General features: G+C 41.0%; 1 protein-coding gene across 3 annotated transcripts in view; it reads left to right on the top strand.

Annotated features, from left to right (window-relative positions):
* Positions 1–19,489, top strand: part of PIP4K2A (phosphatidylinositol-5-phosphate 4-kinase type 2 alpha) — a 160,234-nt gene extending 140,745 nt beyond the window's left edge. For all 3 annotated transcript variants that reach the window (XM_037058114.1, XM_037058113.1, XM_037058115.1), the window contains 4 exons: positions 6,047–6,160; positions 13,372–13,615; positions 15,003–15,106; positions 17,216–19,489. In XM_037058114.1, coding sequence (XP_036914009.1) covers positions 6,047–6,160; positions 13,372–13,615; positions 15,003–15,106; positions 17,216–17,296 — 543 coding nt within the window. In that variant the 3' untranslated portion in view covers positions 17,297–19,489. The remainder of the gene's footprint in view (positions 1–6,046; positions 6,161–13,371; positions 13,616–15,002; positions 15,107–17,215) is intronic.
* Positions 19,490–19,840: the final 351 nt, after the last annotated feature.

Raw genomic sequence — 19,840 nt, 5'->3', positions numbered from 1 at the left:
ATATTCAGAAGCATTTATACATTTAAAATATTGTCTTCAGGTATTGCAAGTCAGTTGTGTGTATATCTTGGCTAGCGCACCCATATTCATTCATACCTTAGTGATACATAGGCCATTTTGACCGTGACTGATATTGTTACATAGGATGTTTCTTACTACTGAGGAACGTAGACTTGCTAAGGGACAGCCTATAATGTTGTGCTTTAAAAGAAACCACACTTTGCACCCAATTATATAGTTACAAAAGGAGAAAAATGTTATAATGAAACAATTTTCTTTTTACACCTAATAGCAAGTTAAATGTTTATCAATGAGCTTATTACTCTGTAGTATTTTGGTTAATGTTTTCTGGCTACAAGATTTCAGTTAGTGAATTTTTGCTTCAGGTCAGCAAAATAGCATTTACTAAATTACCTGCTCTTATGATGTGCTCAGTGAGGAAAAATAACCCATAGGAAATTAAGTTAAGACAAGAGTCAGCAAATTTCTGTCTTTGGCCATATATTTAAAATTATTAAATTTTATTCCATATTAATAAATACAAATTTGAGTACTTTATTACTCTTAGAAGTTAATTTACCCAACTTTTGTTATCATATGGCAACATTTTATTATCATTTGGGTTTCAATAAGGGTGTTTTCAGTGAGGTTTCTTATTAGGGATAGCTTTTGCAGTGGACTGTAGAAGTTTGGAGAGTGAGATATGGAGCTTGAGTGGACGAGGCAGGGGAATACAAGCCTCTGGCCAGTGTCACATTTAATGCACCTACTGTACCTTCTGTTCCCATGTCTGATGCAGTGAAATGAAATAATAACCTTGTGCTTGTATGTGCTGGGCGTGTGTGCTGCAAGTAAAGGATGTGTCTTCAAAATGTGAAGGCAATGTGTAGAAAATTCATGAGAGACGTTTGTGACTCACAATTAAACCTGCAAACAAAGGAAATTTTAAACATGGTCTAGGTTACTGGTATCCCAAGTTTAAAGAGCTTATTTCTTTAAAAAATCAGGAAGGAAAAGAGAATGGCAAGTCTCTATTTTTCACTAGTGAGAAACACACTGTGTAACAATACTGGTCATGCTAAAAAATGGCTTATGTGTAACTAAGGCGCAAACTAATATTGAATGGCTTCTTATTGCCAAGCACCATGTGTTTTGTTTCATTTAGTTCATACACTAGCCCTAGTAGGTAAGTATTATTAACTTCCCATTATGTAGATAAAGAAACTGAGGTGTGGGCACATTAAGGAACTAGTTCAGTATATCACAACTACTATAAAAATATTCAATATGCCAGTGTTATTTTTTAAATCTTGCTTTGGATTGAGTACTGATGAGCTTTACTCTAGATACTACCAGTCTTACTCAAGACCATGACCAGCAAATAACAAGAATAACCCTCCATTTGGCAAGCATTGCCCTAAGCTTTATGTAGGTATGAACTTGTATAATCCCCACAACAGTGCTGTTTGCTAATCCCCAATTGGAGATGAGGCAACCGAGAGGTTAAGTAACTTGCTCAAAGTCACACAGCTAATAATTGGAGGAGCTGAGGTATAACCCCGGTGGCTGAATCCAGTCTGTGCTCCTAATCTCAGGCTTCAATCTGTGTCCTAATAGAAACCGTGCTGAGCTGAACAGGGGTTTGGCATTGCCCAGTAGGGAAGTGTGAGGGGTATTCATCTGCTAATTTTATCCAAATAGTGGAAGCAGGATAGTTAAATTTCAGGGGGACTGGTGTCTCTTTGCTTATGCTTTTAGCTGTGTTTGTGCATTTCCATGTCACATTAGTAGAGATAAATGCCACTTGGGACCCAACCCACCCCAGTAGAATGACTTCATTCAGAACAGAAACTAACTTTGTTTCATTAAACTTGGGCTGCACTGAACTACAACACAGCCTCACTCAGTCAGCCAGGACCCGAGAGCAGCTCCCAGCTGCCCAGGGCTGGGCAGGCTTTGGAAGGTAGTGAAGCAGATGCCTCCCATGTCTTGTCCTCCTTGGCAATCACCTACTGTCAAGTACCTGTGTGGTACCCACCGTCACACTTGGAAGCTCCCAATTTACAAGGACCTGGCAGGAGAACATAATTCTGAGCAAATAAATAAAGATGTAACCTGCTACCACTTTAGCAAGATTGCTGACTGGTGGCTGGACGCCAGCCTCAGAGAGTCCACAGTTAAGAAGCATTTCTGAGCTGATGTCTCCAGCTCTGAGGTTTTCTTTCACCCTCTTCCTGGTTCTGCACTGAACTAGAAAGGGTATGGGAGATACCCATTAAAGAACCTGACCCAGTGACTTCAGGGCTTTCAAAACTCATCGTAAGTGGAAATAATACAGTGTTGCAAAGCAAAGGGTAGAAGTGGTTGCTGCCCACAATGATTTCTGAGCTGCTCCACAGACATCACCCTTGTGGGCAGTGTGGCACTAAGGATTTAAGTTAATTAATTCATAGACTAATAGTCTTGACCCCTTTTTTAATGGTGTGTTTTTAATATAAATGTTGCTTATTATCAGAAAGATAACTTGAACTTTTAAAAAAGTAAGCAGTAAGGTTTTTGGAGGGTGAATCATCCTCAGGTGACTTTGTCATCTAGTTCTTAATAGAAAAACAGCTGATTTGCAGCTTCTTTTCTAAAGAAAATGTTATATGCATGCTCAATCTTTAATATCAGTTTTAGGTCCATATTGAATGCTTACTGAAATGATGATGACGATGATGGTGATAACAAGTGCCACTCGCTATTTACATTTTTCACACAGGTTTTGGTCGAATTTTCAGAACAACCCCACCTTAGCCAAGTGACTAAGTGAGGCTTCCTGGGTTCCCATCTCAGCGTGAGAACTGGCTTACCAAGCTCTCCTTCCAGGCTGTGAGACCTTAGTTAAGTTGCATAATCTGTCTAAACTATTTCCTTGTCTTGTAAGATGAGCTTAAGAATACCTATGGTTCATTTACACAGTGGAATACTACTCTGCTGTAAAAAAGAAAATTTTACCCTTTGTGACAGCATGGATGGACCTGGAGAACAACATTATGCTAAGTGAAATATGCCAGTCAGAGAAAGACATATATGGAATCTAATGAACAAACTGAACTAACAAGCAAATAGGAACAGACTCATAGATGGAGAGCAGGCTGACAGCTCGGTGTGGGGAGTGGGGTGTTGGAGGAGTGGAGAGGATCGAGCAAGAAAGAAGAGAGAACTCATGGACACGGACAACAATGTGGTGATTGCAGGGGGGAGGGTTTGGGTGGAGGTGAAAGAGTATGGGGGGATAAAGGGTAATGAAAAAATACCACAAAAATTAGATTTAAAATAAAGAATAATAGTCAAGGTTGCTACAAAGAGTAAGAGAGATGATGCACTTAAATGAGTTGAAGCACGTAAGTGCTTATTAGCATGGGACCTACGGCTGCTGTGGTGGTGGTGGTGGTGGTGGTGGTGTTTTCCCCATTCTGCACCTCAGGCAACAGCCTGGAGGGGTCCAGAAACCCAGCCCTCGTTCCTGGCACCTGGCAAGTAACAGGTGGAACCCGAATTGGAACCTCAGGATTTAGAGCTCTAAACCCCTGGTGTTCCTAAGCACTCTGCCATCCCACAGACACTGCGGGGAGGTGTTTTTAGACCAGCGTTAGATTCCTCTAGCAGTTGCCCTGCTAAGGATCTGCCTTTGCCTCTTGAGCCTTTCAATAATATAAGCCCTTAAGTCTTTTAACCAATCTAGTTGCTCTTTTTAAACCCAATCCAATTTAAATACGTCCCTAGTGCCTTTGAAATTCACAAGGAAGCTTAGTGATATGGTACAGGGTGTCCAGAGTTTTATGAGATAAGATTATGCTTTACCTGTCACATGAGGCAATTTTGCTGCGTGAACCTGAAGTGACATTCATCTTCATTATGTGACTGCTATTACAAACACGTATCTTAGGTGTCATTTACTGCCTTGTTTTTGGTCTGTCATCCCTGCCTTCAGGATTTTCTCACTCACACACAGACACAAAGTCCCTCTCCCCTTCTTTTTTTACACATTTAAAATGAATCATAGAATTAAGGCATATATCTTAATCCTTACCAATCCCCCCTACACCCCCCACACATACATACACACAACAGAAAATGCTCAAGGTGTCTACTTGGAGAATCACAGTTCTTCTCCATCTGCGCTTCTGTGGGTAAATCTGGCTTCAACTCCTTTCTTCTAAGGCACTTCCAATTTTGTATTTTTGGCAGGGCTCATTGCCCCTTGAATATGCTTAAACTTCAGATTCCTGCCTTTTCTTCATGGTGAAACCTCGTTGTGTTTATAGCTCTAGTGGAAGAACTAAGGATCCAGTGTGATTGACTCAAACATTTAATATTAATGTGCTATCTTTACATTCAGAGTTTTCTTGTATATTTATCACTTTATTTTAAAGTTCTTAACGACAAACTTAGAGGGTCAGTCTGCCAAGCCCCTCTCTCGTTTTTGTGGAAAAGGGTGTTGCATTTTTATTTCCTCAAGACTGTGACTTGGCATAAAAGTATTTGCAACTAGATCAGTCTCCCCACCTTGCCAAGAACTGTATTGTTTATCTGTACATGTGATGTACTCACACTGTCCTTTCCAACTGATTTGCTTTCCTGTGTTTCAAATTAGATTATAGACTCCTTTAGACTGAAAATGTTGACCTGTGCATTTTTGCATTTTTTTACATTATAGTCATTCAGTAACTGCTTACTGAATTGACCTTTGGATTTCTGAACTTCAAGAATAACTAAAATTTTGGCAGTAGTTATATCAAATTCAAAATTGCAAAACTATTCAAATTTCCTTAATGTTAAAATGAGTAGCAAAGGTACCAATTTGGATTTACCCAATATATGTGCATGTACAAATAGATGTGAATAGTTTACATACATGTTTATACCTTATAAAATAGGGTAAAAGTGAGCACTTCAGGTATTTGAAAGGTGGTAGATATGCCCAGTGGCTTTTCTTTTATTACTCTGGATAAGGGGGCAGGGGTATGCGGGCCAGGAAAGAGAATATGTTCTTGCCTTGGGTTTCTTTTTTCATTTAGCTCACACTTATGGAAAAGAGAACCATTTAGGCATTCATCAGTGTACTAAGAAATAATGTATTATGTTGGATTCTTTTCAATTGGAAGAAGTAAGCTAGGTTGGCTGAAAGGAGCGGGGAGGAGTTTTGAATGGTCTTAAACTCTCTCAGAATGCAGGTTGCACAACGTTAAGTAGATTCCATGCTACTTTAAAACCGCAGGCCTATATTATCCTATACTGCAAGCTAGAGCTTTTTTTCTGCTTGTGACCCATGTTTTAATAGTCTCCTATTATTTTATGTTGGTTAATTTAAGTACAGTTTAGTTGCCAGCTCACCACCCTCTTGTTTATTTGTAAAGGATAGAACTTCTCATCTTAATATGTTTTAAGCTAAAAGAAGACATTTTCCTTCGACATTGTACAAATGAAAACAGAATTGCCTTATTGGTGGGGTGGTGAGCAGGTAGGCTTGGAAGGGCAGATGGCTAACCTCTGGCTTCATGTTTTTCCTGATTCAGAAATTAGATATGATTATGGGTAGTGCTTTTCTGAGACAAGATAACATGTTATTTGTAACATGACCCCAGCATAGCTTGCCCAAAAAAGTGTGGGGGATGTGGAGTTGGGTTGTACCAGTAAGAAAATTGAGGGTTCCTGATGATTCCAAGAATACAAATTCTATACTTGGAAGACTTCTTCTAAGAAAATGAATCTAAGAAAGCAGGCATGGTCATTCCTAAGAAAACCATGGAATCTCTTACAAAGCCTTAGGTGTGTGTCTCACCCTCCATTCCTACTGGGAATGCTTCCAGTGGTCGTAGCTCACTGGTGCCCCCTTGCGGTACTCCAGCCACTTCACATTTTTGCCTTGGGTAAGACCCCTGTAGTGAATGAGGCAAACTCAGTTTCCAAGGAAGAAAACTTAACCTCCAGGATTACAGGCATAGGTGCTCTCTAAATTTCATTCAAACTTCTTTCTCATTCTTTTGTTACTTTGTTTTAGGCCAAAGAACTGCCAACTTTAAAGGATAATGATTTCATTAATGAAGGCCAAAAGATTTATATTGATGACAACAACAAAAAGGTGTTCCTGGAAAAACTGAAAAAGGATGTTGAGGTAAGAAAAATCAATGTAATGGGCATCCCCATTGTATAAATGTCAATATTGTTGGGTCTTGGGGGCTTTTTAAACTACCCATCTAAGTGTGCAACCAAGGCAAAGTATATATTGTACAGTTATCAAAATCAGATATAAACAAGTGTAAATCGTATGTGATGTGTTTTGAAGAGGACGTGCACTGGTTCAGCAGCTCTCTCCTTTAGGTGACAAACAAAAGAAAGTGCCTGCTGTCTTCTGCTGGTGTCACCACCCTCAGGTTCCTGCGCTCTTTGTTGGTGGGGACAGCCTGTGCTGCTGGGATAGCCCGGGTGGAGTTAAAGCCCATTCTGATGGACTGACTGCCCACAGCCACCAGAGCTGGGGTGAAGGGGAATGACTGCATTCTGTCGGGCAGCAGAGCATTTCAAAAACAGATGTTTAGGAACTGTTTGAATTTGGGGTTTTCTTCATCAAAGCCACCTATCAATGCTAGTAAACACAGCCTCAGTCACTTCGTGCTTAATATTGTCACCAGCCTCTATGAAACGAGTGTCATTGGGCCCAATAAGCCAGCCAAACACATCACAGGACTAGCGCAGGGCAGTTTGGCCACCAGGATCATGGGAGATGGTTGGGAAAAATATAGTGCTCTTCAGAAGTGGGCTTTAAGCCTATAATGAAGGAATTTTCTTGAAAGTATTGTTTAAAGAATTTAAAATATACATTTGCCTTTCCTTTTGTTTATTGTAAAGGCATTGCAGTTCTCCCATTGGACTTCCTTATATGATTCTTTTAGAAATAAGTTCGGGGGAAAAAGTTATTTCCTTGAAATGGGTTACAAGACAGTTACTTTATTTCTCTGAGCTGTTAACTTTGGTTCATGTGTATATACTTTTGTACTTTTTTCTGCTTTGAAATACAGTTCCCCTCACACTAGTGCAGATTTGCTACTCAGAGGCTGTGTGGAAAGATGTTCCTTTTCATGTCATTAAACAAGAGCAGTCGAAAAGAGTGGAGCTGCAGAACGAGTGTCATGCACTTGATTGCGTTCCGCACGAGGGCAGAAGCAGCATTACCGTTCCCTTGTTGGTCCTCTAACATCTCTTTCATTGCAAGACACCCAGGCCGACCAAGTTAGTTTATAATTATTTTAGGTCATCAATATTTTAATTTAAAATTTTTACAATATTTTAATCTACATGGTATATATGCTTCTTTTAGAACCTAAATACTGGTGATTTGTGAAAGATACAAATGTCTACTTTTTAAAAGTAGACAAAAGTGTTTATTTTCATCGTATAACATTTTTCTCCAATAAGCATTTATTTTTCCTCAATTGTTGGTGGTATTAAAATTCATATTAGTCAAACATTTCCTTTTTACTTTGAGGTCTACTTGATCTAACTAACTGTAGTAGGTAGACATACACTCTTGGATTTTTATTCATTAATCAGCAAATCTTTGATCCTGAGAATAATGTTGGTTTAGCAATTATGTATGGTAAAGAGCCCTTAGGGTTACCTGTGATCTGCCAAAAAATTGTCATCTTTTTTCCTGTCGGCTGTATATCACTGTATGATAGTTAGACTCCAGAAACAATGTAACCTAAGCAGTTGAATTACGAAAGGATCCTCTTGGTCTTTTTGTTGTCTTTAATACTGTCCTTGGTTAGAGGATTGGGGTAGTTTAATCCAATACAGGTCTCTCACTTCACTGTTTTGTTGAAATGGAGGCAGGGCATAAAGTGTTCTTTCATTTTAAAAAATCCTCAGTGGTTGATAACAGTGTCTTTGGCTTTGAAATTCATGCTGAAGCATCATTAAATTTTTAAGCAGGTAATTATGGTGAAGTGGCTTGACATCTGATCTTGACAATGAAGCTAGAATTTAATCTAGCTTAGTTTTTTCATCAGTTCCATGCTTTCCGTTTTAGCTGACTGGCGTGTTAGTTTGAGTACAGTTTTAAGGGGGCTGGGGGAGGAGTTTTTTGGTTTTTTACTTACTGCTTAAACTAAAAGATGAGTATACTAAAGCTTAATAATCTAGTTTTGTAGAAAAAAGAAAAGAATTGTCATTTGAGAATCTAGCTTCTTTTTTTCTGCAATTGAAATCCTATTCTATTCATATGCCACGAAAAGTAATTTTGTTCGGATAGCTTTGCACATAACTAAATATGTATGAGCCTTTTTCTACAAAAGAAGGTGCTCTGTGGAGAGTGAAAATTACTTTTGCCTTGCGACCTGCTTGTTGTCAACTCCGATCATGATAGTGGAGCCAAAGCTAGTCTCTCCTCTCATTGGCTCATACTGGGACCCAGATGTCACACAGTGTAAAGCAGTGCCCTCCCTCTGGTGTCTGGGATTGCCCCTATCACAGGGCTCTCAACTCTCACATTTATGACCCTACAGCCTTGGAAGTGGGTGGGAGAGAGAGGGTAACTACCAGTCATTACAGAGCATAGACAGCCTTAGTCCTTCCCATGCATTCATTATCTCTTTTCATTTCTATAACAACTCCTTAAGGGTAAGTGCAATTATTATCCCAGTATATGGATGAGAAAACTGAGTCCAGAGACTATGTAATTCACTGAAAGACACAACGCTACTAAATTCAGTCTGGGATTTGAGGCTATCAGAGGCCACACTCCACAACTTCTCTCATATAAAATACAAATTAAAAATGTTTGTGGGCACAGTTGAGACTTTGTTTTCTGATGAATGCTCCAGAGGAGAATTTAACAAGTGATAAAACATAACTCTTAAATAAAGCTGGTTGGAATTTTAATTCTCTGTCACAGATGTGTTGGGGTAATTCAGTAGAGCAAATGTGGTAATAAAGTTAGCAAATAAAGTGAATTTAAATCTGTTGTGAAAGAGAGTTTATTAATGGTTCTTTTACCACATAGTTTTCTAGAAGAGTTTGTGGCAGAGCTCATAAAGATCTTGAGGAGGATGCTAGCTCAAAGATGTGGCATAAATAAAACAGAAGACTGTACTTGAATAAGAATTTTTTTTAAATGTGGCATAATGAGGAATTAATTATGAGAGAATCAGATTAGATGGGATTTTCTGAGGGGAAAAAAGAGGCTGGTCAAAGATCTTTAGATAATCATTAAGAAATCGGAAAAGAGGAAAAGCAGGGAACTTAAAGGGGATTATAAAGATTTAAAAATCTTCATGATTTGAAATCGTATTTACTTTTAAAAAATCAATAAATTTGAGGCCAAAGCTGAAAGGGATGAACAAATGTGTATTAAGTCTCTAGTGTGGAGGGCAGACCCCGGTGGTGGAGCCCTTGACCGCTTTCTCCTCTCACACTGTCTCCTTCCGGTCTGCAGCAGCTTTTAGTGCCTAACAAGAATTTTTTTCTAGTAAGAATTTCATATTTATTGCCACATTTCATTTTACTCTACTTCAAAGGATATTTAAAATAAAGTTTGTGCAGATAAGAGCTAGTGAATCAGTGGGCACTTCCAGATGTTAGCCGACCTAACTTGTGGTTTAAACTGCATACTTGATAGGGAGAACAGGCCTCCTACCATAATGATAACAACACGGACAGTTATGGTAACAGCTTCCATTGTTGCGTGTTTCGCGGTCTAAACTACATTACCTGTTTGCAATCCTTTCCACACCCCTGTGAGTTGAGTGGTATTGTCCTGTTTCAGAGTTAGAATAACTGAGACTCCAAGAGGTGGATTCATTATCAAGGCACAGAGCTAGTTAGTGAGAGAAATAAGATTTAATCTCCTATCTGACTAAAATCTATACTCTTTGTTTTTATTTTTAAGAATGCCTGATACTTACTATATGATTAAAGAAGAATAAAGGAGTCATCTTTATCAGCAAAACCTGTACTCCGAAGCCCTTTGCTTACCCTTTCTATCTCAGGCTCACAGACTTGAGAACTTACATAATACCCATTTAGGCCTGCAGTTGGTTTCCTTGCTCTTCTTGGGAATGCCAGAACAACTTCTTACCTAGAAACGCACTTTTCATTTTCCTGGTTGCTTAGTGTGCAGTGCTGGGAGCTAACTTCACTTTTGAAGACAATTGTTTCCTTACTGGATGAGGAGCCTAAGCAGCAGTCTGACCCTAGATGGGAGGCCCAGGAAAGGAGCTCAGGACCTACCTGACCTTTTGAGCAGCACAGATGCAGAGGGCAGGCGTGAGCCTGGAGACCTCCCCACTTAGTGCAGCCGTCCAGCCCCGCTTGGCATCCCTTCCCTGTCCAACCCTTGGCAGGTTAATTATAGGGAGCCCCTTACTTTTGTACATGAAGCACACTTGCAAGTGTGTTTGAAAGTCAACTATCTGAATGTCAAACAGTGAATCTGCATGTTAAACAGCAATTCCACTCTGCAGAGCACAGATAAATTGTAAATGGTCTACTTCTGCTCCTGATAGGTGCTGCCACTCAGAGTCTCAAAGGTTTTTCTGTTATTGCTTTGTTCTTTGTTTTTATTTGGTTGGCATGATTATTTCATGGAGAAAGAAGTTAGAAATTTGGGAGAGTTAAGGACAAAGGAAAAAGAAGTGGACGTCTCATTCACTTGTTCAATAAATATTGAGTACTTACCATCACTTCCAGAGAGTCAGGAATGCAGTGAGGGAGGAACAGCCAGAGCCCCTGCCCTGATGGGGCTGCCATGTTTGAGAAAGAAATTATTCAGGTAATCTAACAAGGGGAATGTGCAGCTAAGCTAAGTCATTGGAGGAAAGTGTGCAGTGCTATACATGCCCAAGATTTGGGATGTGGCCTAGGCAGGATCAGCAAAGGCTTCCTGAGCAAGTGCCCTCATCCTGTAACTGAGATCCGAAGGTCTAGTGGGAAGTGACTGGGAGCAGGTGTGAGCAGGGTTCAACATGGCCCAAGAGGTGATAGGCCCAAACTAGCCAGGTCCCCCAGGCCATGTTAGAGTTGGTATCTGCCCTGTGAGAAAAGGGACATCATTGAAAGGCTTCAGGCAGGGCATGACAAGATCAAATTTGCATTTTGAAAAGCCGTTCCCTTTCCAGAAGGATGGAGGGGGCAGTTGGGGCAGCATCCAGTCTTTCCTACTTCCCAGGGACCTTCCAAGGGCCCAGAGGAGCAGAGATGGGGAGAAGGGGACCTCTGCCTTGCTACCATACAAGCTAAGCAAGACCCAGCCTGGCTACAACACACACCGCCCACCATGACTCTGCACCCACAGCACATACTTGGACGCTGGGTAGGGATGTTGTCACCTAGCAATCAATGCGCCTCCAGGTGTGCCTGGACCTCAGGAGATAGTGGGGGTGGTAGGGGGAGTGGAAGCAGGCCCGAGAAAGACCCTGATAAAAGGGTTGGGGCAGGCACTGTGCTAGGCGTGGTAGGGGCAATGGATAAGACAAAGAAGGCACTGTTCCTATTGTCTTGGAGCCCAGAGGCTGAGCTCAGGCACAGCCACAGCCTCCTGGGAGCCTTGAACAACAGATGGGGCAAAAGCAGGGCCGGTAGTGAGCATCCTGCCCTTCGTAACTCCTGAGCATTAGAGGATATGACTATGCATTTCTAAACCCTGGGAACAGTGTCTTTTGTTCCCAAAACACAAGCTCACAGGCTGTTCTGAAGGAAGGAAAGCAGGTTCCATGATTAAATTGGTACGAGACATGCTGCTGGTGAGAACCCTCTCAAAAATCCACAGTACTTACTAACTTGGGGAGATCCTCCTCCTCAGAAACCATTAGATTTGTTTGACTCATCATTTCCCTACCAGTGTTGTAAAGGACAAGATTTGGAAAAAGCTGCCTGAATGCAGCTTCCAGAGACAGCCAATGTAGTATAAAGGGCATGAGCTTTGAACATGGGATCCCAAATCCACTACTTCTTAGCTTTGATTCTTGGGCAAGTTCTTTTCATCTGTCTGAGCCTATCTGCTGACTCTCGTGGGGATCAAATGCCTGTTTTGTGCCAGGCCAACTGTCTTTATACCCATAGCTCTTAGTTCTCTTCCAAATCGTGGACCTGTGGGGAGCGGAATGAGTAACTGAGTTGATGCCTGACTGGGTGGGTGTCTGGCTCTGTATTAGTAAAGGAAGCACTTTATGGTATTATTATTCTCTCGAGGTGTGGCAGGACATCTGCACAAACATGTTCCTGGCCAGATGCTCCCTGAAGCCCAGCAGCTGCCAGAATGATATGGGAGGATGAGCACTAGAAGGGCAGGCTGGCCAAGAAAAGTGGAAGTGGCCAGTTGGTTTTGAGATGACTTTGATGGTGGAGTTTGGGGAAAGCCAGAGGAGGAGCAATGGCTCAGAAAACTGACTCAAGGCTTGAGAATGAGCACTCTGTTGTTGTTGTTGTTGGTGGTGGTGGTGGTGGTGGTGGTGGTGTGTGTGTGTGTGTTAATAGAATAAGTAGCACCTATATTTTCTGGAAGCTGTGTTTCTGGGTACATCTAAAAAAGAAGAAAAGAAAAATTATTATATGAAAACTTGAAAAAGAACTTGGCAGGCAGGAGTCATCAAACCCCAGAGCTGGGTCTTGTCCCACAATACTTTCTATCTCTGGCTGGAACAGGAGACAGAGGGAACAGGAACCTGGGCCTGCGCTGCCTCGTGGAGAGCGAGCTGCCGGCAGCATCCCTGGTCTCCCTGCTCGCATCAGAAAGAGACCCACCAGAGCAGGACACAAGGACTGTGTTACTCACCAGAGTGTTGACACAGGCCTTTGCTGGTTGATTGGGACATTTGGGCTTTTACTTACTTGTGATGGACAGCCTAATCTCCTCAGCGGAATATGCTGAATTACAAAGTGCTTTCACAAACTGTTCTGATAGACTCTGCTGGAAACTACTTGGGAGGTCCCTGCTTTTTCCCATTAGCCATGTCAATTGTTGGGAGAAATGTTCTCTTTGCTCCTTCACTGTCTATTTTCGCCAGTCATGCGCTCTGCTCTTTGGCGTATTCCAGTCTAGATGTGATAAATGCATGCCTCTCAGCATCCAGTGTGACGTTTCTGGGAGAATAACACCAGCTCTGAGCCAGTCAAAGTGTGAGGCCACATTTTTGGCCCTGAGAAACTGCCTGGGACTATGAGAGCACATGGAAAAGGCACATGAAGAAGGCCGCCCCCGGGAGATCCTCCTCTCCATTCTCCCATTCCTTTACTCACAGCTTCCCCCATGTGCATTTTTCTGAGCTTGTTTTCTTTAAATCGGGGGGTTTGTTTAAGGTATAACTGACCCTGTCGCCTCCCACCCTCCAGTTTCTTGCCCAGTTAAAGCTCATGGACTATAGCCTGCTGGTGGGAATCCACGACGTAGAGAGAGCTGAACAGGAGGAGGTGGAGTGTGAAGAGAATGATGGGGAAGAGGAGGGGGAAAGCGATGGTGCCCACCCTGTCGGAACTCCTCCAGACAGTCCTGGAAACACGCTCAACAGCTCCCCACCCTTGGCTCCAGGGGAGTTCGACCCAAACATTGACGTTTATGGAATTAAGTGCCATGAAAGTAAGCTCAGTTATTATCGACTCTTTTTACCTGTGAAGTGGTTTGATTTGTGCATAATCTACCAGTAATTATAGCCCCAGTTAAAACTTATGCTGCCCTGCAAACTTTGCTCTCCAGAGTCCCAATAAATTGATTTGGAGATAAGAGTATATTAAAGGTAACTGTAATTTCTGTTTTTAAAAAGTATAATATGATGAGGTCCTTGAATTCCACAATATTAAGGAAATAGAGTAAGACCACAAAATGTGTTACATATACAACACATAAACTTTAATAAATATAGATAATATATATATATATGTTTTAAAATATTTTTATTCTGAACTCTCTCTCCTTTATGTGAATGTGAAGTGTCACAAATGTCTGCTGAGCTAGGTACCTACGTGGTCCACTCTGAACCTCAGGTGGACATCCTGTAGAGCAGACGTCTCATCTTGTCCGGCCCTTTCCTTCTCAGAAGCTCTGAAGCCAGCCCAGGGTGTGGGATGAGAGTCTCGGATTTGCTGCTGTGTCTGCCCTCTGTTCCCCCAACCCCATTAAGGGGCCTGTGGCCCTCTTTCGAGTGGGTTCGATCTTAATTTTCAATACCAGTGAAATTGTATATTTGAAAAAATATTACATTCTACCATAACTACATATACATAAAAAACAATATTTTAGAGATATGACAAAAGGAGAGCTCTTTTTGAATAATAAAAATTATGATTCTTCATTTTTAAAAGAAAATCTCATATAGCATAACAGCCAAGTAAGTTTGAGTTGTATTTTTATTTTGCTCACCAAAATTGTTTTCTTCACAGAGAAATTAGGTACAGTCAAATGTACTTTTCTTATTCTTCTAGTTAAAACAGCATGGTATCTGTGAAAATATGTAGATAGAAATTGTACATGATACATGCCTTTATCCAGTTCTGATACTAGTTCCAATGAGAATTAGTAACTAGCACCTAATTAGGAATTAGCATCTAATGGTAGAAAAGGAGTAAGTAGTATAATTGCTTCTATTTGTTTTATAGAGTATTTTAAAAATAGAATGTTTCTTAACACTAAAGCAATATACCAAAGTCATTAAAGAAAATGCAGATTAACAAAAAATAGAAAAATTCAATCTCACCTTTAGGCTTCCACTGTTAAAATCCTGGGATTATGTTGTTATTTTTCACTTTTTTAAATTGAGAGGGAATTGGGTACAGAAAGTTAGGCTATTTAACAGGGGTGTGCAGGAGTTACAGGGACTCTGTGAAAGCCTCTGTCGCCTCTGTGCTGGGGCTCCTTCAATCTCCGCCTATTGAACTCCTCACCCTCCAGCACTTCCTCCTCCCTTAGCAGCTCATGCCTTTCCAGGTGTTACCGTTTGTGCCTCAACTTTGCTCTCATTCCTTTACAGACTCGCCTAGGAAAGAGGTGTACTTCATGGCAATTATTGACATTCTGACTCATTATGATGCAAAAAAGAAAGCTGCCCACGCTGCAAAAACTGTTAAGCATGGCGTAAGTATCTTCCTTTTGTTTCCTTCTCTGCTCCTGGGCCTTGAGTCCTCCAGCCTGCTCCTTTCCATTCTGATGCTCAACGTCTTTCACTGAGTGGTTCTTGTTTCCTACAGGGGGGCTGAGTGCAAGATTCAGAGCCAGCAAATGCCCGTGCTAATGCTGCCCTCCTCGGCTGCCTAGGCTTTTAGCCAGTCACCTAAACTTAGCTGTGACTCTTCCCTTTACGTACCAGGGATATTCATGGACACATGCATCACTAGAATGTTATGCAAATTCTTTTCTGTTTGAAGAATGTCTTAAAGATAAAAGGGTTGAAGGCAGTTAAGTGTTTTAATATGTATGTTCCGAACTGAAGCACTATTCTCTGCTTCAGACACTTCCAAAATAGGAAGTATTATATACATGTATATATATATATGTGTGTGTGTGTGTGTGTGTGAATATGTGTGTGTGCATTCCCACAGTGAATTGTATTTTTTATATTACAGAAATCTTTCTACTGCAAAGTCAAAATTTAATCATCTGAATTCCTTACCTCTGGTGTGCTTCCTCAGAATTACCACTATTTCAGGCATATGGTGATTTGTTTAATCCCCATGCCAAGCCTAGGAGGAGTGCTAGTGTATCCCTGTTTATCAGTTGAAGAAACTGAGGAAGAGAGCTGAGGTGGTAACTTACCAGGGTGACGTCACTAGGAAGTGGCAGAGACGGGACTGCTCCATAGGATCTAGCCCAGCTGCTGCTCTGGCTGCCAGCCCCCTGCCCCACCAGTGAACCCCATTGCCTGGTCGCACCTCACAAGTTGTTGGTATCCGTTATGCTGTTAGGGATCCACCAGGTGCACTAAGTAAGATCTGGGTTGGGAACCCTATTTCACCTTTCCCTGTGTGACCTTGAAAAAATATGTTGGAGCTCTGGTTTCCCCAACCAGTAAATGGGGACTTAATGCCTTGCTCTTTGGGTTTTGTCAGGGGCATACATGAGATGGACAGGCTGAACATTGGGGAGTGTTCTGTGTTTGTTCCCTCCCTCCTCAAATCTGCTGTAATATCCAATTCCACATGGGATTGGAAATGTACCACAGCAAGCATGGCTCCATTTTTACCTCCCCTGTAAGTCACCAGCTCAACCCCATAATGTACCACGTGGCCTAAAATTGTGTGCAGCTGCAAGAGTGAAACATTTCTCTCAGTAAAGGAATGCTCTGTTGAGCTGCTGCTGGGAACCATTCCGTGCCTTCAAGGTTGGGGCTGTGGCAATCCCAGTGACCCAGGCCAGACGTGGAATGACACTCCCCATTGTGTATGGGTATCTAAAAATAGCACCTGGTGACTTAGTAAAACTCTGTTCTTCCCCTTTGCAGCTCAGGAAACTAGCCAGTAAGTACCTTGGGTCTGCTTGCCTCTCGAAGTAGGAAACTCCCCACCCAGCCATTGCAAGGGGCCCAGCATCCTTGCTCCAAGCAGGTCTCTGTGAAGGGGAACAATGGCATCCCTGTGCCATGTATTTGAGGGAAGCCAGCCCCGGCTCCCTAGGAGAGATTCGGACAGTAGTGCTGTGCCTCTCCTGGTCATAGTGCTGGGAAGGAGCCAGGGCAGCTGACATAGAACCTACTGTTGCTGCTGCCACTCTTGTTTCAGAGCACTCAACTGCTCACATTGTCCAGAAAAATGAACACGATCCTTACATCATTGTCATCAGAGTTTTCCTTCAGCCAAGTGTTGATGTTTGCATCATTCTCAAGGTATCTACAATCTGCTGTCTCAAAAAACAAAAGTATTGTCCCTATGGCTTATGATTGTAGGCCAAACAGATTCTACTGTTTGGCAGGAACACCCCAAAGATGCTATTTTGATTTTTTTTTAAGTCACAGCAATCATAGTGTATGTGGTAATAGCATCTGTTGTTCCTGCCACTCTGCCTCATTTTCACACACAGATTCCTGACAACCTTGATTATTTAGACACACTATCGAAGTAATTTGGAGTTTTAAGAGCAGAGCCTGCACAGATTTGAAAATTACTAACTTTATAGTAAGCTGCAATCAGAAACTGCCATAAATACTGAGTAGTAATTATATCAATATTCCTCTCCTTTAAAACTACCCAGGCTGGTGCAGAGATCTCAACCGTGAACCCAGAACAGTATTCAAAGCGCTTTTTGGACTTTATTGGCCACATCTTGACGTAACCTCCTGCACAGTCTGAGATGGACATGAGCATGGGAAGGACAGAGGTGACTTCGGTGTACAAAAGATGAAAACCAAACTCAGTGAAGCACACCACCTCGTTTACATCTTAGGCCAAGATGACTGATTTGGGGGGCTACTCGCTTTAACAGCTACCTGATATTTCCCAGCATCATTCTAGCTATTTCTGATGTGTGTGTGTGTGTGTGTGTGTGTGTATTGTGTGTATATCTTCAAAATTAATTAATTAATGAAAACCGATCAGCTTCAATCAGAGTGTGTTTGGGCAACAACCCTCTGATTCCAGCTATGGACGGGTGAATGAATGAACGAATGAATGAGTATATGCAGGGGGAGGGGAAAAGGAAATGCATGTCAGACCAACCATGTTGGCATCACACGATAAACTGTAGATCAGTTTACTTTTTGGAGTTGAAATATGTGAGACAGTATTCATAATAATAATGGAGATAATAATAATGATGATAATAATAATGATGGTGATTAAAAGAAAAAACTTAACCATGAATGTTACACTCCTACCACGCACGCTGACACTCCTTAATAGTCATACCCCAAGCCCCTGGCACTGGACAGAGGAGTGCTGGCATCTCCTGTGGGTCCTAGTTCAGGGTTCTGCTCCGCACAGTGTCAGGACTGCTGATGTCCCGGGACAAATGCCCCTCTTCCAGCAAGAAGCTGGTGCCCATAGTGATTCTATTTGTACATTTTCGCCTCAGTAAATACATCCAGGAAAACTGCTTACTTCTCTTTTCTTGCCTGGAGCTTCTTTACTGTTACACTTATTTTGCAACATAAGAATTAATGCTACAAAATAAAAATAAAGCTTACCTGAAAAGTGCATAGTTTGGGGCAATGGTATCTGCATCTCCCATGGTGGGAAGGTGAGCAAAGCATCAGAACACTCAATTCTCCTGTTCTGATTACAAATCTGAATTATAAGATGTTTGTGTTTGACCATTGTTTAAACAGTGGTATTTTGTTATGAATTATCCCTCTAACTGAAACCCTCGATATTACTGTTTACATTATTAGGAAAACAGGGATATTTTTGAATCTAAAAATTTAATGTACAGCATGTGATTTTTGAAGTTTACATGTAAAGTCATTTTACAGTGTAGGTGAATTAATGTTTGTCACATTTTGAAGTGTAACCTGCAGTCATATTTTGGGGTGAATGTTTTATTCAAAGTATATGGTAGGCAGTCTTTTACAATTAAAGGAAAAGAATTGTTTTTGTTTCTTCCAAGTGTACATTTATGAACCTAATGATTTTTTTTAATGCTTAACCCAAATCTGGTTATGTAAGTTCATTGCCCTAAACTGTGCTGATGTGTTTAATCAAGTTATAAATTTCCAACATCAATCATGTATTTACCAACCTCCCAGCATTTTCTGAAAGGCGTCAAGCTTAAAAACATTACACTTGCTTAGACTAGGTTATCAACTTATACACTGTGCTAAAGCTGTGCCTTTGAAATGCCTTGTTTAAAACATGAGATGATTTTTGTAGGCAGTTTCAGAAATGAAAAAAACACACCCTTCAATAATTAATTATAACTCAACAAATACCCACTGCCGGACTGCCTCTTTTGATGACTTTACTTCAGGGCTTACCAAGACTGTAATTGCGCCCAGTGTATGTGGGTTTACTCCAAAAAACACAACATAATGGCAGATCAGTGGCTTTGGAACCCTGCGGCAGCACCATCCCACCACTGCCTGCTAAACTTCACGTAGGTCTGTCATCCTTAGCAGATGATGTTAACACCACTATGATGTGGTTGTCCAGATATGTGTTTCATGCATTTAAATTAATTGGGACTGGGACTTGGTTTTTCTCCCCAATGTTCATTCTGAAATCCAGTCACTTTCAGTGTTCTGACGTTATCCTTTAGTTTCTATGACCCAAGACTACAAAAGTGAGACCCTGAAGTAAGGTTAAGATACATTCACATTATTTGAGTAACTATTTCCTTTATGGCCAATCTGTGTATGCTTTTAGAAGTTTACAAAATGCTTTATTTTTGTCTGTAACAGTCTTATTCCTTTCTGTTGATAAACTGTTTGGACAGAGTGAGGAAGTTTGCCTTGTTTCTCCTAGTGCTAACAATACACTCCAGTCGTGAGCCCGGCTTTACAAAATAAAGCACTTTGATGACTTACAAGGTGAATTTTTTTGTTCCTCTTTCTTAATTGTGTTTCTTTCTGTTGCAAACAAGTGTTAAATACTCAGTACTGAAGTTACCTTTGGCTGATCCTGGAAGAAATAAAGGTGAAACTGAATCTTCTTACTAACTACAACTTTGCCTTCAAGCTATAAACTATTTTATTAATGAATGATGGAAACTTCCAGGACAAAATTGACTTACTCCAAGATGCACAGGCATAGAAAAGAAATCTTTTCAATGAATACCCTATAAATTATATTATTTTACTTTTAATTTTTGAGTTCTGTATCAGCAGTTTTGAAACTTTATCCATTGATGGATTAGGCTTTTTCTTTTTAATAGTTGTCACTGTTG

This window comes from Sturnira hondurensis, unplaced genomic scaffold (genome assembly GCF_014824575.4).
Source record: "Sturnira hondurensis isolate 20B ecotype Veracruz unplaced genomic scaffold, ASM1482457v3 Scaffold0009906, whole genome shotgun sequence".
Taxonomy (NCBI): Eukaryota; Metazoa; Chordata; class Mammalia; order Chiroptera; family Phyllostomidae; genus Sturnira; species Sturnira hondurensis.
Note: the sequence above shows the minus strand (reverse complement) of the source record. Positions and strands in the feature narration are given on the sequence as shown.